General features: G+C 37.3%; 1 protein-coding gene across 2 annotated transcripts in view; it reads left to right on the forward strand.

Annotated features, from left to right (window-relative positions):
* LOC125859506 (LEAF RUST 10 DISEASE-RESISTANCE LOCUS RECEPTOR-LIKE PROTEIN KINASE-like 1.5) overlaps positions 1-15,245 on the forward strand; it is a 23,078-nt gene extending 7,833 nt beyond the window's left edge. The window contains exons 2-6 of one of the 2 annotated variants that reach the window (XM_049539278.1): positions 13,526-13,757; positions 13,838-13,973; positions 14,072-14,193; positions 14,294-14,405; positions 14,663-15,237. In XM_049539278.1, coding sequence (XP_049395235.1) covers positions 13,526-13,757; positions 13,838-13,973; positions 14,072-14,193; positions 14,294-14,405; positions 14,663-14,970 — 910 coding nt within the window. In that variant the 3' untranslated portion in view covers positions 14,971-15,237. Of the gene's footprint in view, positions 1-13,525; positions 13,758-13,837; positions 13,974-14,071; positions 14,194-14,293; positions 14,406-14,662 lie in introns of both variants that reach the window. The other variant, XM_049539279.1, reaches the window with a different exon arrangement.
* The last annotated feature ends 1,762 nt before the right edge of the window (positions 15,246-17,007 follow it).

The following is a 17,007-nucleotide window of genomic DNA, read 5'->3' on the forward strand; positions in this document are numbered from 1 at the left end:
CACCTATCCTCAAAACATCTATCATTTCTTTCTTTCCAAATTGTCCACCATATACATGAAGGGATAATCCTCCATCTCTCTCTGATACTAGTTCCAGCTCAGCTTCCTCCCAACTTAAAAGAGTGTCAACAATCTTGCTTAGAATTGCCCATGCTACGCCCCTAAGATTGATGAAAATCTTCCATAGCTGATCTATGATACTACAATGTAGGAACCAGTGATAACATGTAAGTTGGTAGTGCATCTAAAACTGCATTTACTAGTGTGAGTCTTTCCCAGAGATAAATACTGAGACTTCCACCTAGTCAATTTTTTCTCACACTTTTCCGGTACTAAGTCCCATATCCTTTGGATTTTGACTTTGTTCCTTGGGCCATACCTAAGTAGATAGTGGGACTTCCCACTTCACCTCCCAATATTATGGCTAGGTGCTCCATATTGGGCACATGGTTTATGGGGTATATGTAACTCTCTCTCCAATTAATTTTTGAAGACCTGAAATGTCTTCAAACAGGATTAGAATCACTCTTAAATACTTTAGCCGCTCTTCTTCTACATCAAAAAAAACTAGGGTGTCATCTGCATATTGAAGGTCGGTGATCTTCATACTTAGGTTGTTTTTTCTGGCCACTTCAAACTCTTATACCCACCCACTGGAGTTAGCCACCTTAATCATACTATTGAGTCCTTCGATGGCCAGAATGAAAATGAATGGAGAAATGAGATATCCTTGTCTGATCCCCTGTGAGAATCAAAGAAATCGAAACCTACAGCCCCCTCAATGAGAATGGAAATCTTTACAGTAGGTATGTAGCACTTCACCAATTGATCCATTTTTCATCAAAAGCCATTTGCCTTAAAACTGAAAGTATAAAGCCCCAATTGACATGATCATAGGCTTTCTCAATGTCCAGTTTACAAAGTATCCCAGGCTTTCCTTTAGTGGTTCTTGAATCTACAGCCTCATTAGCTATCAACACTCCATCTATTATATGTCTTCCTATAATGAAAGCCATCCGTTGAGAATCTACTAAGAAATCCACCACTCTTTTCGTACTCTCTGGTAGTATCTTTGAAATCAGTTAGTAGAACCTCCCAACAAGGCTTATTGGTCTGAAATATTTTAGCTTCTTAGCCCTTTTGTTTTTTGGGATCAAGGCTATGTAAGTGACATTGAAGCTTTTTTCTAACATTTCCTAGGCATGGAAATTGTGGAAGGCCTCCATTATGTCATACTTTAAAACCTCCTATCACTTAGTGTGAAAAACCCATTGTGTATCCATCAGACCTCGGATTTTGTTAGGTGCACACAACTTGAGACAATTATACACTTCATGCTCATCAAACATCTCCTGTAGCGTTGCTTTCTCTCTTTCCATAATAGTGGGGCAGTTAATGATAGTTCTGGCTGATCTCCAATCTTCCTCCTCATTGTATAACTTTCTGTAGAATTTAATTAAAACCATTGCATTGCTAATACCTAGAAATCCATGGTATTAACAATACACACCTTAATACACAATAGGGTGTATATTTAATGCTAGCATTAGTTATACATAGGTTGGAAAGGAGTACCAAACAAAGTACTAGTAATACACAAGGCAATGCATGCATTATTTTTTTTAATACACTCTACCAAACGACCCCTTAGTGTTTTGTCACCCTCCTTTAACCATAGGGCCCTTGATTTCTGTCTCCATGCACTCTCTTTATTTTTCAGAACTTCTTCATGTTCCAAGAAAGTATAAGCCTTTTTAGATGACTCCTATTCTAAGAGGCTTGGTCTCTAGAATGGAGTCTAGTTGTTAGGACTCTTAGAGAAGGATTGAGTCAGGACGATGAATAGGAAAATCTAAATCAATTGACTTCGACTTTCCCTTGCCTTTCCTAGATCGACTTATTTTTGTATATAATTTCAGCTCTTCAAAGGGAGATTGAAACATTAGAGTTCAATGGAAGAGAGAACTCTAATCTCTTGCATTTTGCTGAAAAATGACTTGCTGATTTATTCATCAAAAGCCCCTTTAAATAGGAGTCTTATTACATCTATAGGAAGTCTAATTCGTATGAAAGTAGGAGACCTAAATCCTATTCCAAAGTAATGACTATAACTTAACCTAATCCTTATGAAGCTATGAAACATAAATCCTATTCTAGAATAATAAATAAAGCTACTAAAAATATAATTAAATACTTAATTTAATTTCTTCCAACACATCCTGAACACTAGCACTGCCATTTCATTAAGCAATCTAGAGTTTTTTAGTTTCACATTCCCTTGTTCATTCATACTCCACTCTTTAAGCTTACCTTTAAGGGCTTTGAGTTTAGAGACTAAGATGAAATCAGGCCTCCTTGTGAACTCAAATGAACTCCACCATTCTCTAACCTAGTCCAAAAAACCTTCAGATGTCAACCACCAACTTCGGAATCTAAAGTAGGACTTTGTTAGTTCCCAGCTACCACATTGAAGTGCAATAGGCACATTGTTAGATGTCAGCCTCTGCAAGGTATTTGTTTGATATCTCTGAAACACTCGTCCCATTCAGAAGAAAAAAGGATCCTATCTATTCTTGAAGTAGCCTCTTGGTTGTCAACTCTAAACCATGTATATGACCGCCTTCAAGCTGTGTGTCGATCAACTCCCTATCCTATATGAAATTTGTAAATTCTTACATTGCTGAGGATCTCTTGTTGCAGTTCCAAGTTGGAGTCCACAAACACCAAAGTCACCACAAATTGCCGAAGGACCCTTCAATAAACCTCTCACAACCCCTTTTTCATCCCAAATTAGTCTCCGTTCTACTTTGCCATTTGGTGCAAAGACGCCAGTTATATGGCATGAGAATTTCTGTCTAAGTGCTTCAAATTTGCACGTTAAAGAGTAAGCACCAATATGCAGTACTTCACCCTTCCACACTCTATTGTCCCACATCATAATTATTACTTCACCCTTCCACACCCTGCTGTCCCACATCATAATTATCCTCCTTCTAGTGCCGTTGGCTTCTAGAGTTGCAAACCTTGTCCATCTTCCTCCCCTAATCTGATTGATATGGTCTTGACAATCCCCTTCTAGCTTTGTTTCTTGCAGGCTGACGATGTCTGCTTTCCAGTCTAGTAGTTGATTCTTGACTATCCTTTTCTTATCCTTGTCATTCAGCCCCCTTACATTCGATGAAACTATGTTTAGCTTCATTGGTCTGTCTGATTTCCCCCCCTCTCCTTTGTTATGTTTCCACTACTTTTGAACTTGACATCGAAAGTGATCAAGTTTTTCAATTCCTGCATACACTTGCTTCTTTTTCTCCTGATGTCCACACTCATTTCCATTCCTCTAGTTTGTCTGCTTCCATCAATTTGCATGAGCAGTACTAGAGTTTCTTTTTAGCCTTTGAAGTCTATTCCAAACTACTTACTGAGTTTCAAAAGGTTCTGATGCACCCATACAGTACTTTCCCTTTCCTTTTCTAGCAACACTTCTCGATGTTTAGACTGTAGCGGCATCACATCTTCAACTTCCAAGATTTCCTCATTGATTGGTGCATAGCACTTTGTTAATTTGGGTTCTGATGCACCCAAAAGTTTTCTTCAATGTTGATGAACTTCCTTACATCAAAGAGGGTAGGCATCTTTAGATTCGTAAGTGCCGATGATGCGTCTTCTGAGAATATCTCTGTCTTGATCGGATGTACTAGGTTTGGTTTGAACGACTAAGTTGATTTCTGCCTTTTTGTAGTTATGTGGCTGCCATTTACTATCTCCAACTACCTTTGCATACAGATAGTTAATGTCATAATCCTTGTATGGAGCTTTTAAGAGCATTGTAGAGGGGTCATTAGTGAAGTTACCGATCTTAGCAGCAACATCCCTCCATCCAACATTAAATGCTTCTAGTAGGATTACGACTGCTCTATCCTTTCCTTTGAGAGATAAAATATTCATGTACCTACCATGAGCATTAAACTTCCTTGTTCCAAAGTACTCAGCCATCTGGTCCTTTATCCTCCGTCTTCTCAAAACATTCTTGTTGTCAGTCGATGCTTTGTTTAGGATATAACATATCCACTCTGTCACCTTTTTGTTGAGGGTTATTTTGCTCATCCTGTTCCTGCTTCTTTCCACCCAGTCGAACCAAACTTCCCCGCCAGACATCCATCTAGTGATGTAAAAGGATAAAGAAAAAATTGTTATCGCTGAAGGAGATAGTTGTATAGACAAGAAGGAAATTGGTGGTTCTCAGGCGACCCACCAGAGAAGAAAGTTTCTCTCTCTCCTAGAAAGTAGGAGAAAGTTTTTGGGAAATGTGCCTGAGAGCTTTAAAATTAGGAGATTTTTTAGCATGAAAAAACATACTCAAAAGGAACAATCCCTTCAACAAAATACTACAATAATCTCAGTGCAAGAAACATCAAATAGTCACAAAAATGGAATAACAAGAAACTCTCAAAGTAATACTACGACTACTAGTATAAAGGATTAAGCAAGACTACTCTCAATTACCTAACTAACTATCTAGCCTAATTTGTGTTCTTCATAACCTCCTATCTAAGTTCATATTCCGGTAAGCTGAAGTTGTCACGGCCTATCTATTTACCTCTGTCCAATACTTTGTCAGTCTACCTCTACTTCTCTTTTAACCATCCCTAGCAACCTCTTGCACCTTCGTGCTGAGGCATTCGTGCATCTCTTCTTCACATGTCCAAACTCTCTCAGCCTCTCGCTTCTTCCATCTTTACTCTTTAAATTTTGAATTTTTTTTTGATAGAGTTTCCTCTGTAACTGGGGATAGCTATCTGAAAAAATTTCAACCTGTCCAATCAACATAATTACAACCCTCGCGTATCTAGCTATTCAATTTCACAACATTAACATTTTGGAATACCAATACACTCATCAAAATCCGTTTCACCTCATTATAAGAACAAATATCATCTAGGTAAACAATTCTTATTTTAAAGCATAACATGAGTTATGTACCTGAGTCCCAAACAAGTATGGGTATTTTGACTTTATAGTGTGCTCAGATTCCCATGTAGCTTCCTTAACTTAGTAATTGATGCACATTACCTTTATCAAAGCAATATCTTTTGTTCGAATTTTACAAACTTGTTTATCTAGTATAGGTAGAGGAACTTCTTCACAGGATGAAGTAGGATCAAAATTTATGTCTTGCCTATCAATTACATGACTCATATTTTGAATTTTTTTTTTTTTTTGGAACTTGGTAAGGTTGTATTATATCACAAAACAGTACATGGGTTGTACTGAAACCTTATATACAAAAGCCCCAAATTCGTACTGCTCTATGGCTAAATTGAGTCTAAAACATCAATTATAGAGACAGTATCATTTGAGTATAACTAATTACACCAAAAACATAATAGTAAAATGCAGTTGAGCTTCACTTTCTGCACACTATTTTCTATGCTCTCAAAACATCAAAACACCTAGAGTTCCTCTCTTTCCATATTGCCCACCATATTGAAAATATTATTTTAGCCTAGATACATGTAAAATTGGGTGTACAGACGATAACTCTAGATGTAAAGCTAGTAAATACGCCACAAGTCCGATCCTTTCTAGAATATGACAAGGTCATGTATACCTCGGGCTAAGCTTGTCTTTCATGTCAAACCTCATGATACACCTCATCAGTGACACTTTCAAAGATACATCGTCACCTTCCTTGAACTCGAGATCACATGTTACATCTGCATATGACTTTTGACAGTTCTGAGATTTTTAAGTTCTTGAATCAGTTTCACCTTATTCAGGGCATCTTGTACTATGGTTGGACCGATCATCTTCCATATACGACCTCAAATGGAGCCATCTGTATACTTGCCTGATATTTGTTATTGTAAGCAAATTCTATCAACGACAAGTGGCCATCCCAATTTCCCTTAAAATCAAGAACACATGCTCTCAACATATCTTTTAAGGTTTGAATCATTTGCTCAGCTTGCCCATATGTCCGGGGTGAAAGGTCGTGCTTAGATTAACCCTGGTACTAAGACATTCTTGTAAACTCTCCCAGAACTGGGTGGTGGACTATGCACCCCTATCAAAAATAAGGGACACGGGAGAGCCATCTAACTGAACAATTTCCTTTAGGTATAATGTTGCGTACTTTGGAGTTATGTAGGTTGTCTTGATTGGGAAAAAGGGAGTTGACTTAGTGAGTCGGTCTACTATGACCCAAATGGAGTCATGTTTCTCAAAGGTTAGTGGTAAGCCAATCACAAAATCCATATTTATTTGTTCACACTTCCATTATGGTATTTAAGAACTTGAGCTAGACCACCTGGTTTTTGATGTTCCAGCTTTCACTTGCCGACAATTTAGGCAGTGAGACACATAATTTGCAATGCATCGTTTCATATTGTTTCCACCAATAGGTATCTTTCAATTCATGATACATTTAGTAGAACATGGATGTACTGAATACTTGGAGCTGTGAGCTTCTTCCATAATTGCCCATTTGTAGGCCATCAACATCAGGGACACATAGGCGACCATCTAGTCTTATCACACTATTTTTATCTAGTCTAAAATTCTTGATCTTACCCTTGAGGATCCCTTCCTTTTGATCACGCAAGCTTGCATCATCAAACTGTTTGATCCTAACTTATCCATCAAGGTAGACCTGGAAATCATAGTTGCTATAAGCTTTCCATAATTCACTTCATCAAGACGGACCCTCGACTAGCTATTTGTTGGGCGTCCTTTACTATTCAATGTTCAACCATTGACATCCTTGCCAAACTTCCCATGGTCCTTCTGCTCATGGCATTGACAACAATATTAGCTTTGCCCGGATGACAGAGGATATTACAGTCATAATCCTTAAACAACTCTAGTCATCTCCATTGTCTTAGGTTCAATTCCTTTTGTTTAAATACATATTGTAAGCTCTTGTGATCTATGTAAATGTCGCACAACACCCGACGGAGGTAGTGACACCACATATTTAGAAATAAATCTAACTTTCCATCTTGATGGGGCTATCAACTTTCCATTTACTCCAACTTTCAAATGCATCTTTGATGTTTTGTGGCATGATAAATCTAAAGCCCAAAAAGTGTTATAAATCTATCAACCTAAAGGACGTCAATGAAATTTCATAGTGACAATAGTGAGTCCTAAAGCTTGTTTTCAAGATGTTTGCTTCTCTAATTTCCAATTGATGGATCCTTCGGGGTGGCCTAGTAGTCCTTTCTCCATGTTGGAGGTCTCAAGGTCAAAACCCCTTGCCAGCGAAAGCGAAAGCAAGGGGTTTACTTTTTGGGTCGAGCTCATCGCACCAGACTTGCCTAGTGTGGGTTACCTCTCCTATGTTTTTTTTGAGCTATTGCATAAGAGCGAGGGTAAAAACCCTGTGCACACCCAAAGAGTAGCGACTGCGGGTTTCCCTTGTCATAAAAAAAATAAAAATCCAATTGATGGTATCCAGTCTCAAGTCTATATTGGAGAAATGCTTAGCACCATGTAATTGATAAAAAAGTCATATATTCGCAGTCGAGGATATTTGTACACGAATTCACATGGAAACATCCTTTTTCTTTACAAACAACACTGAAGCGCCCATGGTGTAACACTTGACTGTATAAACCCTTATCTAAAAGGTCTTGTAGTTGCCTCTTGAGTTGATTTAGCTCAGCTAGAACCATTCTATAAGGAGGGATAAAGATTGGCCTCATCCTTGGCAATGTGTCTATGCCAAACTCGATCTCCATATCTGGTGGTATCCTTGGAAGATCATATGGAAACCACTTCTGGAAACTCCTTAACAATTGGTACAGACTCAAGATTGGGGAGTCAACTTTGATATCCTGCACATGAGTTAGATACTCCAAATACCCGTTACTAGCTTATTGGCCTTAAGGGAAGAAATAAACTAACCCACAGGCGTACCCACTTCACCTTTGATTATAACTAGATCTTTTCCAATAAAAGAGAATTTAACTATTTTTTCATGACAATCAACTGTAGCGTGACAGAGGATAACCTGTCCATGCTGGCGATAACATCGAAGTCAACCATATCCAACAAGTTCAAATCTGCTAATGTTTCTCGACCTTGCACTATAGTAACATAATCTTTGAATATGTCGTCAACTTGTACAGATTCCCATATAGGTGTGGAAACCTTAAATGTGCATGATAGATCTTCTGGTGCTTTCGCAAACCTGACAGAAAAATAACACACATAGGATTAAGTTGAACCATGATCAATTAATACATAAGCATCACGATTACAAACTTAGAGAGTAAATGTAATAACTGTGACAGCCGCCACAAAATTCTGCCTATCTAGAACATCAAGTTTAACCGGTCTGCCTCTTTCTTGAGCTCCACTGTACTTGTACCATGCCTAACCTGTGTATTAGGTACTCAGGCTAGAGTTGCAGCCAATGTAGTGCCTGTTTATGCTGCTTGAGTGGCTGGTGCCTTCCCTTGAGCTTGCCCAAGCCATGGGCAATCTCTCTTAAGGTGACCTGGATCATTACAGTAGCATCCTCTTTGACCCAAAAAGGCATTTGCCGAGATGTCTCTTATTACATATAGAACAAATAGGAAAGGAAGATCGAGTCTGAGTCTGCCGGTGTTGCCTAACTAGGGCTGGATAAGGTGAAGAATTAACCATTGATTTACTTTGGGTTGCATGATTTCTATTCTATGCTCCACCTGTTTGCGCGCTTTAACCACATGCATTCTTTGCTTTCTTGTTAGCTTCCCTGTTTGATAGTTTTTTCGAAACTCTCTTTTCGCTTGGCTATGTCCACTACATGGAGAAAGGACTTATCATCCATGTGTGAGGCAATATCCCTAGATGTGTACGGGTTAAGGCCATATGCAATTTTTTTGATCTTTTCCCTTTTTTGTAGAGATTAAAATGGGGCATGCTCTGCTAACTTTGTTAAATTCCATTGCATACTCGGTAGAGGTCATCTTGCCCTGTCTAATATCGTCAAATTCTCATCTGAGTTCTTCATGTCAGCTACTTGGCATGAATGTTCTGAGGAAAGCCTGTTTGAACTGTAGCCAAGAGATTGGTGGCAGATATCGGACCCCTACTTTTCTTGTAAGTCCTCTACTAGATACATGTTGCCGGAGTCAACTTATACCTAATCAACTCAGTAGCCGGACTATCAAGACAACCTAAGGAAATAAACATTTCTTTAATATCCTCCAAAAATTGCATTGTCTCTACCCTGTGAAAGTGGGAGGATGAAGCCTAATGAAGTCTCGTGGTGTGATTCTAGCTGCAGGTGAAGTAGTAGCTTCCCATGGGGCTACATAAGCTAGGGGAGCCTGAAAGTCATCTTTTACCACTTATGTATCCAAATTATGTTGATCCCGAGTTGGCTAATGGACCGGTGCAACTCATGGACAGGGGACGCTGGATCACTTACTGGAGGGTCTAATGACTCCAAAAATTCAAGAATCCTGTCAATTCCAGCATCAGGTTGTTGGGGTTGACCTTGGTAACTCCTAGCATTAGCATCCGTTCCTCTGACATTTTGTCCACGACCTCCACCTCCACCTTTGCCTTTCCCCCCCTCTAGCTGCAACAGGTGCAGTTGGGGGCACCTCTTGATGATTAGCTGTTGGTATGCCAACATGGTTAACAACAGAGGAGGAGGCTGATTTGGTTATGACCATTGTTTCTGAAATAAGAGATCAACTATTGAAATGTTAACTATACACACGATATACGAAGCTAGGAAGAGAGTTTTCCTAATATGTCTTATATCCTCCCAAGTATAAGATGTGGCGTGCTGCACACTCATGCATAGGACTCTACAAGACACTACTCGTGACTCTCAAAGACGCATAATCCTGGTTGCCCTGATATTAACTTGTCACACTCCAAAACTGGGGTAGGCCGTGATTGGCACTTGGCCTAAGCTACCCGTCGAGTGATCCCTGAATTAAGTTGTCTGGTCATAGCATATACTAAATTTATTAGAAATAACTACCTTATAGGGATTATCTAAGCATAGTGAAATTTGTATTAGATATGAAAATATGAAACGTGGAATTGTCAGGAGAAGATTAAAAACTAAAACGTGAAACCAATGTAACCCACTAGGCAACAAGAGCATATGTCCACGGACATACCCAGAATATTAAATCAATGTACATAAGGGAGTCTGAATTCCCACTGAGAAGAAAAGTAGGAAAATGCTGGGCTGAAAGCTAGTCCTATCCGGTAGTGTTTGAAATGTGATAAGTTATATCTGCATCCAAGAAAAACGGAAGGGCCCTCACAGACTAAGTACCACCAATAGGACACCCAAAAAATCTCATAGGCTACCTCTTAAGAAGTCAGAGCGAGTCCTTTTGGAATAAAAATACCAAGAAGAATGTACATCCATATAAAGCATGTAAGCAATTCAAAGTTTATAACTAATAACAGAGAAATTATAAGCTGAACATGCAAGCGAAAAATTGAAGCATGAAGCTTTAAGGTCATAGCTGAATTGTAACAGAAATCGAATTACACATTTTGGCCCGACGTATTTGAGATCTAGCCACACTCACAGGGGAGTGTCAGCCTATCTCCCCAACAAACAATAGTCCCTACGTCTACACTGTCAAATCTGCATACAGCTACCAGATTAGACAAAATGCACAATTTGACCAATGGCCATGGAAGTTCATCTGGAAACTAAGCCCCCTTACAAAGGCTTATGTTTTTCTTGGCTTGTAGCAAGAGAAGCATGTCTCACTCAAGAAAACTTAAGAAGAATGCTCTAGATGTTGTGTGTGGTGCAGCCAGAGAAAACAATAGCCACCTGTTTCTACATTGTCCTATAACTGGACAATTTGTGGCAACTTTTTTTGAACTTGGTAGGATTAAGATGGTCTATACCAGCAACAAGCTGTGATTTATTGAAGTGTTGGAACTATAATGGCGGTGCAGTGAGACAAAAGAAGTGGTGGAAACTTGTCCCAGCTTGTATATGGTGGACAATTTGGAACGAGAGGAACTACAAAATTTTTGAAGACAAAAGCAATCCTGTGCAGAAAGTCAAATTGAATTGTATTCTTTTGTTCCTTTTTTGCTGTAAAGAAAGCTATGTAGAGGAGACTAAATCACTAGTTGATATGATAGGTTCCTTGTGAAGCTGTAGTCCTAAGCATGGTTGGGTTTTTGTAATTGTAGATAGCACTGTCATGTTGCAGATCTAATTCATATATTTATATATATATATACACACACACGTTACCAGTCTCAAAAAACGAGCGTGTGGGTAGCTAACCTTGGCCTTAGTGGCGCTCATGCAAGGGGAGATCAACTAGCTCTCCCATCTGAATGTATGAGTGAATGTTGAAACTGAACATATGTATCACAACAAGACACATAACAAACAGTGATACACAAGCATATAATACGACACGACTAGCTCTCCCATTTGAATGTATGAGTGAATGTTGAAACTGAACATATGTATCACAACAAGACACATAACAAACAGTGATACACATAAGCATATAATACTGTCGTGTTTTCGTATATAGTCACACTGAATAAAAATGATGGTGTGAACTAAGTACTTGAACACAAGAAGACATAACGTGGGGATATTATCATATATATGGAGCACAAGGGTTCTAACGGAATTTCCCATTAGGAGAGTAAGCCTTAACTTACCTTAGTCCCAAAGTATTTACCAGGCACTTCCAATGTTCTTGAGTTAAGCCTTAAAGTTCCATATCTTAAACAGATAAGAACCAGAACTATTAATTCATGAACTGTTATTTAAGCATGACAAAAAGCTATTCAACTTAAAGAACAATTTAACCCTGGGAGTTCTAAAGAATTGGTATACACTAACCCTTCGGGGTGGCCCAGTGGTTTGAGCTTGGGACTTCCATGTTGGAGGTCTCAAGTTTGAAACACCTTGCTTGCGAAAGCAAGGGGTTTGCCTTCTGGGTCAAGCTCGTCGCACCAGGCTTACCTAGTATCTCTCCTGTGTGGTTTGCGAGCTATTGCATAGGAGCGGGGTTTTTACCCTGTGCGCACCCAAAGGGTAGCGGCTGCGGGTTTCCCTTGTCATCAAAAAAAAAAAAAAGATTTGGTATACACTAAGATCATAAAATATTCCTCTCAAATGTAAAGATTGAATACTTCCTAAGAAATGAATTATATGCAATTCCTACATGGAGAGGCTAAAGTCTTGATGGTTGAATAAAGATTAAAATAAATTCCTTGCAGATGCTAACTTAAAGCAATGATCTAAGTGCATGCTTTATTTCCAAGTCAAAGGTCATGAAAGAACTCTTAATGGCATTGAGTACTAGCTGGACTATTCACGTATAGCCAGCTCAAGTTGTAGCATATTAGATGATAATATACACCCAATTACTCTTCTTAGATTTTTGTTGGATAACCGTTAGTTTAATTCTTAAGTCTTAACTTCCTGTCAACATCACCAAGAAAATTGAAAATCTCTCTCCTAGTTTAAATCTAAAGTCATGTTGTGGAAGTTGCGGCCATCAAATAAGTTGCAGCCATCAAATCCTGTGTTCTTCCACTTTAGAATTTGAATTAGGATTTCGTTTGACAATCTTGTTAGTTAGAAAAATATATATACTTGGGCATCATCCAAGTTATAGACGATCATATTGACCTCTAATTCCATAAAAGTCAGAACGCAAAAATGAATTTGTTACTCTATAAGTCTGCATTAGTCATGTTGGATATTTATACCTGATTATTTGATGAATTTGTAACTTCGATCTTAAATTCACTTGTTCCCTGCTCACACAAGTTATGAACTGGAAAGGAGTACTTTTCTCTCCAAACCCTATTCATTTGATTGCATCATTTATCCAATCTCTGGTGGTTTTCAGCCCATCAGTAACTTATTTAATTAATAATTGTTCTTATATCGTTGTAACCCCACAATGCGGTCTCAAGACTTAGGAAGTTAATCATCCCTTATAATCATCATCAAATGAGTATTAATTCAACTTAAAGGAGCATTAAAATAGCTTTGGGCTTTCACACTGCCGCCAACATAAAATTAGCAAATTTCATGATAAATCTGATACTTCTATTTATATGTGCATAGTATTGACTAAAGCACGGGTTGCTTATAACCCCAAGTATCATGACACTTTTCTATATTTTCAACGTTTTTAACAGCCTTGATAATATGTCTGAAGCAGAGAGTTTGTTTCTTCTTCTTTTTTTTTTTCTAGATAAGTTAATTAGAGTTTGTCTCATCTGGTCCTTGCACTTCAATTAAAAGTAACCGGATGTGAATTGGGCTTTGGTGAAAGAATCACCTTTTCAAGCTTCAAATAGTTCTTACTTATCCCTTTTGTGCAAAACCTTTACGCCTACCAATGCAACCAAATAGATACATAGACTGACCAGAACCCTGTCCAGTATCTAAGACCAATGTTTACTTGCTCCAGCTTTCTCTTTGCTGACTGCACTTGTGAAGCTTCACATCCACAATGTTAGAGGTTCTTCTCTGACTGTCTTTTCTGGTTGCCAAATGCAGCTGCAAGTTCCCAATTCTGCCGGTGATAGATGGTGTGGTGAAGCCTTGCAGCTACTCCGAGTTAGAAAATATTACTAACTTTGAGACTTGCTTGATTCAGTATACACAATCAGGCAGATTGTTCCGTGGAACCATTACTGAAGGATCTGAAAAGCGATCAGTGATTGTAAAAACATGGGATTTTTTCCTTCCTTTGGACAGAGCATATGCTTATCGTCCATCTAAATTTTGTGTATGTGTAGATACACTTTAATTTGATTTTCTTGTCTATTATTTTGGGTTGAATGGATGATGTCAAGAGTTTTTTTGTAGGATGAGATTGAGTTATATGAAACAGCAAATGTGCATCCACATTTAGCAAAGTTATCTAGGTACTGTTGCGATAGGAGGCTTGCAGTTGTCTATGATGAGGAACTTACCACGGTTTTGTCTGATGTGCTTCCGGCTGGTATTTAAGTTACCTTAAGTATTATGTTGGATGGCTGTTTAGTATGAATTTTGCATGCTTGTGCACCTCCTTTATCTCTTCTTTTTCTTGTTCGTCAGATGACTTTGGGTGGGATAAGCGGATGAATGTGGCAACTCAACTTGCAGATCTGTTGGCATGGTTGCATAAAAATAAAATTGCAGTTGGCAGTATCACAGCTTCATGCATTATGATAGATAAGGTTCAATTTAAAAGCATTTGGCTCTCTTCTCAACTTTATATTTCCTTTGGAAATCTGGAGATTCTTGATGAGTTACTATATATTTGTTTTTTGATTGCAGGAAGTGAATATTAAAGTGTTTGACTTTGGTTACATTTGCAATCGTGTCAACGAGGATTCTGTAATTCCTCTTGATTATGTTGTTGGCAGATATCCTGAGGATGTTTCTAAAGGCATGTTTACTTACACTCCATCGTCATCGTCTCTGATGTTTCATATTATACATCAAAGTTTTCCTATAATCGTCTGCGTAATGCATGATATGTAATACTTCATCTATTTTGTTGTTTGGTTCCAGATTTCCTATATTAAAGGCCACCACTTTTTTTTTTTTGTGTGTTTGTGTGTGTGTTTCTGCATATTCATATTGTGGACAAATAATTTGTCTGCTGAAAAACAGTTGTATTCTTATTTTCCTGGACCAATGCAGGTTGGCGTTGGACGATGAAATCTGATGTTTATATATTTGGTCTTCTACTGATGGAGTTGATAACCAAAACGAAGCTTGGTTCTAATCCTTCCGTTCTCGATAATTGTAAAGCGGGCTCTTTTGTTCATAAATGCTTCGAAGATGCTGATGATCAAACTGTATCTGATATCACGTTGCTGACTTGCCATTGCGTGAGTACTGATCCAGGCGAAAGGCCAACAATGAAGATGGTTTTAAACGATTTGGATAAACTAAGGAAGAGAGAGGGAAAACGAAAAAGAGATGAAAATGAGTCCACTATAGAATAAGTTTATCCCTTCTTTTAGCTACTTTTTAACTTTTGTATTAACTAAATTGCAAGATTGTTGCAATGCAAGTGATGGAACTTTATGAATGATCCCTGGTGGGGTTTGAATTGGAGATTTTCAAATTATTAGCTATTACTGTTTTAACTAGTCGCACAATGTGTCCCCACAGGAATGGATTGTTTGTGTTGGTATTTGAAAGTTTGTATATTCCCACAATTATTCTTTGGTATCCACATTATTCCACTCGCGTAATATGAAGCAGACAAAGTATGTCATTTCTTGTCAAAGTTTCAAGCCTTCTACAAGTTACTGTTTTTGGCTGTTTATACATATTCATAACAATGTTTTTATGATCTTTTCGTGCTTGTACATGATGCATGATCGTATTTCTTTTCCTTTTCTTTTGGAGAAAAGACATAAAGTCACCATTGAAGTTGTCTCGAATTTTCAAAAAGACACCTTAACTTTGCAACCGTCCTATTAACCCACTAAATAATTTTGAATAGATATTATTATATCATTTTTCGATCAGCCTCAGATTTTAAGAAGCAAGTGTGTTCACACACCAATCATTACATGACACGTGTTAATTTAGTTAAAAATGTAATAATTTTTTCATTTTAAGTTTTTCCTTTATCTTTTTTTTTCTTTATTTCTCTCTCTCTCTCTCTCTCTCTCACTTTTTGACTTATTTTAATTTTGATTTATCTTCACTTCATCTTCCACCTCCCACTTTCAAGTGATTCATCCCTCCATTTTTTTTTTCTTCACCTCCCACCCCATGTCAAATTGAACCCACTCCCATTATTTTTCTTTTCTTCTTCTTCTCTGGTCAAATTCTTTATAGAATTCATACTATTTTTTAGACTTTATTGAATTATTGATAACAAAATTAATTATTATTCTAAGAAAATTTTAAATTTTGAATCATCAACTACTCCTTTTCATATAACTTCAAAATTAGAAATGATAATTTTAAAAGAATCAATGAATTCCCCGAAAATTGAAAGAACTTAATTGAAATCAGATTAAAAAAAACCATATGATACTTCCTAATCATCTTGAAATCTAATGGGTTTATCAAATGAAATGTAAGAAAATATTTAGATAAAGTTTTAACATTAAAGAAAGTAAAATTAATAGTAGTAAAAAGAGGAAGGTGAAGTTATGGTAAAGTGGTGACATTGAAAGTGAGAAGCTTCAATGGATGGAGATGACAATTAATTTTTGAAGAAAGAAGAAAAAAAGAGAAAAAATAAAAAGGAAAAAGAGTTAAAATAATAAGAAAAATAAGAAAATATATTTCATAATAAATACTTGTAAAAATAAAATTATATTAGTTATTTTAGGTTGGTCATGCTCTTTGAGAGAGTGCACACCACTCTCTATGTTAGGTGAACGAAAAATGATATAATAATATTTGTTTAGAATTGTTTAGTGGGTAATAGGACGGTTGCAAAGTTAAGGTGTCTTTTTGAAAATTTGGGACAACTTCAGTGGTGACTTTATGTCTTCTCTTTCTTTTGACTCAAAGGGCTCACAATACTATGAAGCAACGTTAAACAATATACATTATGCAATGATTTAAACTGATTCAATATTTGAAAGTAAATTTTGTTGAGGTTAGCTTGTTCTCCAGATTGATCATTTTTACTAGTCCAGTGGTTCTTCTTGCACTTAATCATGTACATCTTTCTTCTAAAGTAGAAGAATCATTTTCATGTGTTTACCGAATAAAGACATGGGGCTTTCACTAGAAAAGAGGAGGAAGAGACTTGCCTTTACCTCTCTCAACAAAGTTGCAACGACACTCAACTATCTAGTAACATTCTACCTTAATTCTAGACCTACATACCTTCTTAAATGAGATTTGTTATATCATGTTGAAAACAACCTTTAAAATTATTTAAAATAATTAAATATTGAAAGGATAGATTTGTTGCATGAAGTAACATGAATATAAGAGCATGAAATAACTAAAATTTCGATCCACAAGAAGGATTAATTGCTCTATACCAAAATGGACATCTATTGTAA

This window comes from Solanum stenotomum, chromosome 3, assembly GCF_019186545.1.
Source record: "Solanum stenotomum isolate F172 chromosome 3, ASM1918654v1, whole genome shotgun sequence".
Lineage (NCBI taxonomy): Eukaryota > Viridiplantae > Streptophyta > Magnoliopsida > Solanales > Solanaceae > Solanum > Solanum stenotomum.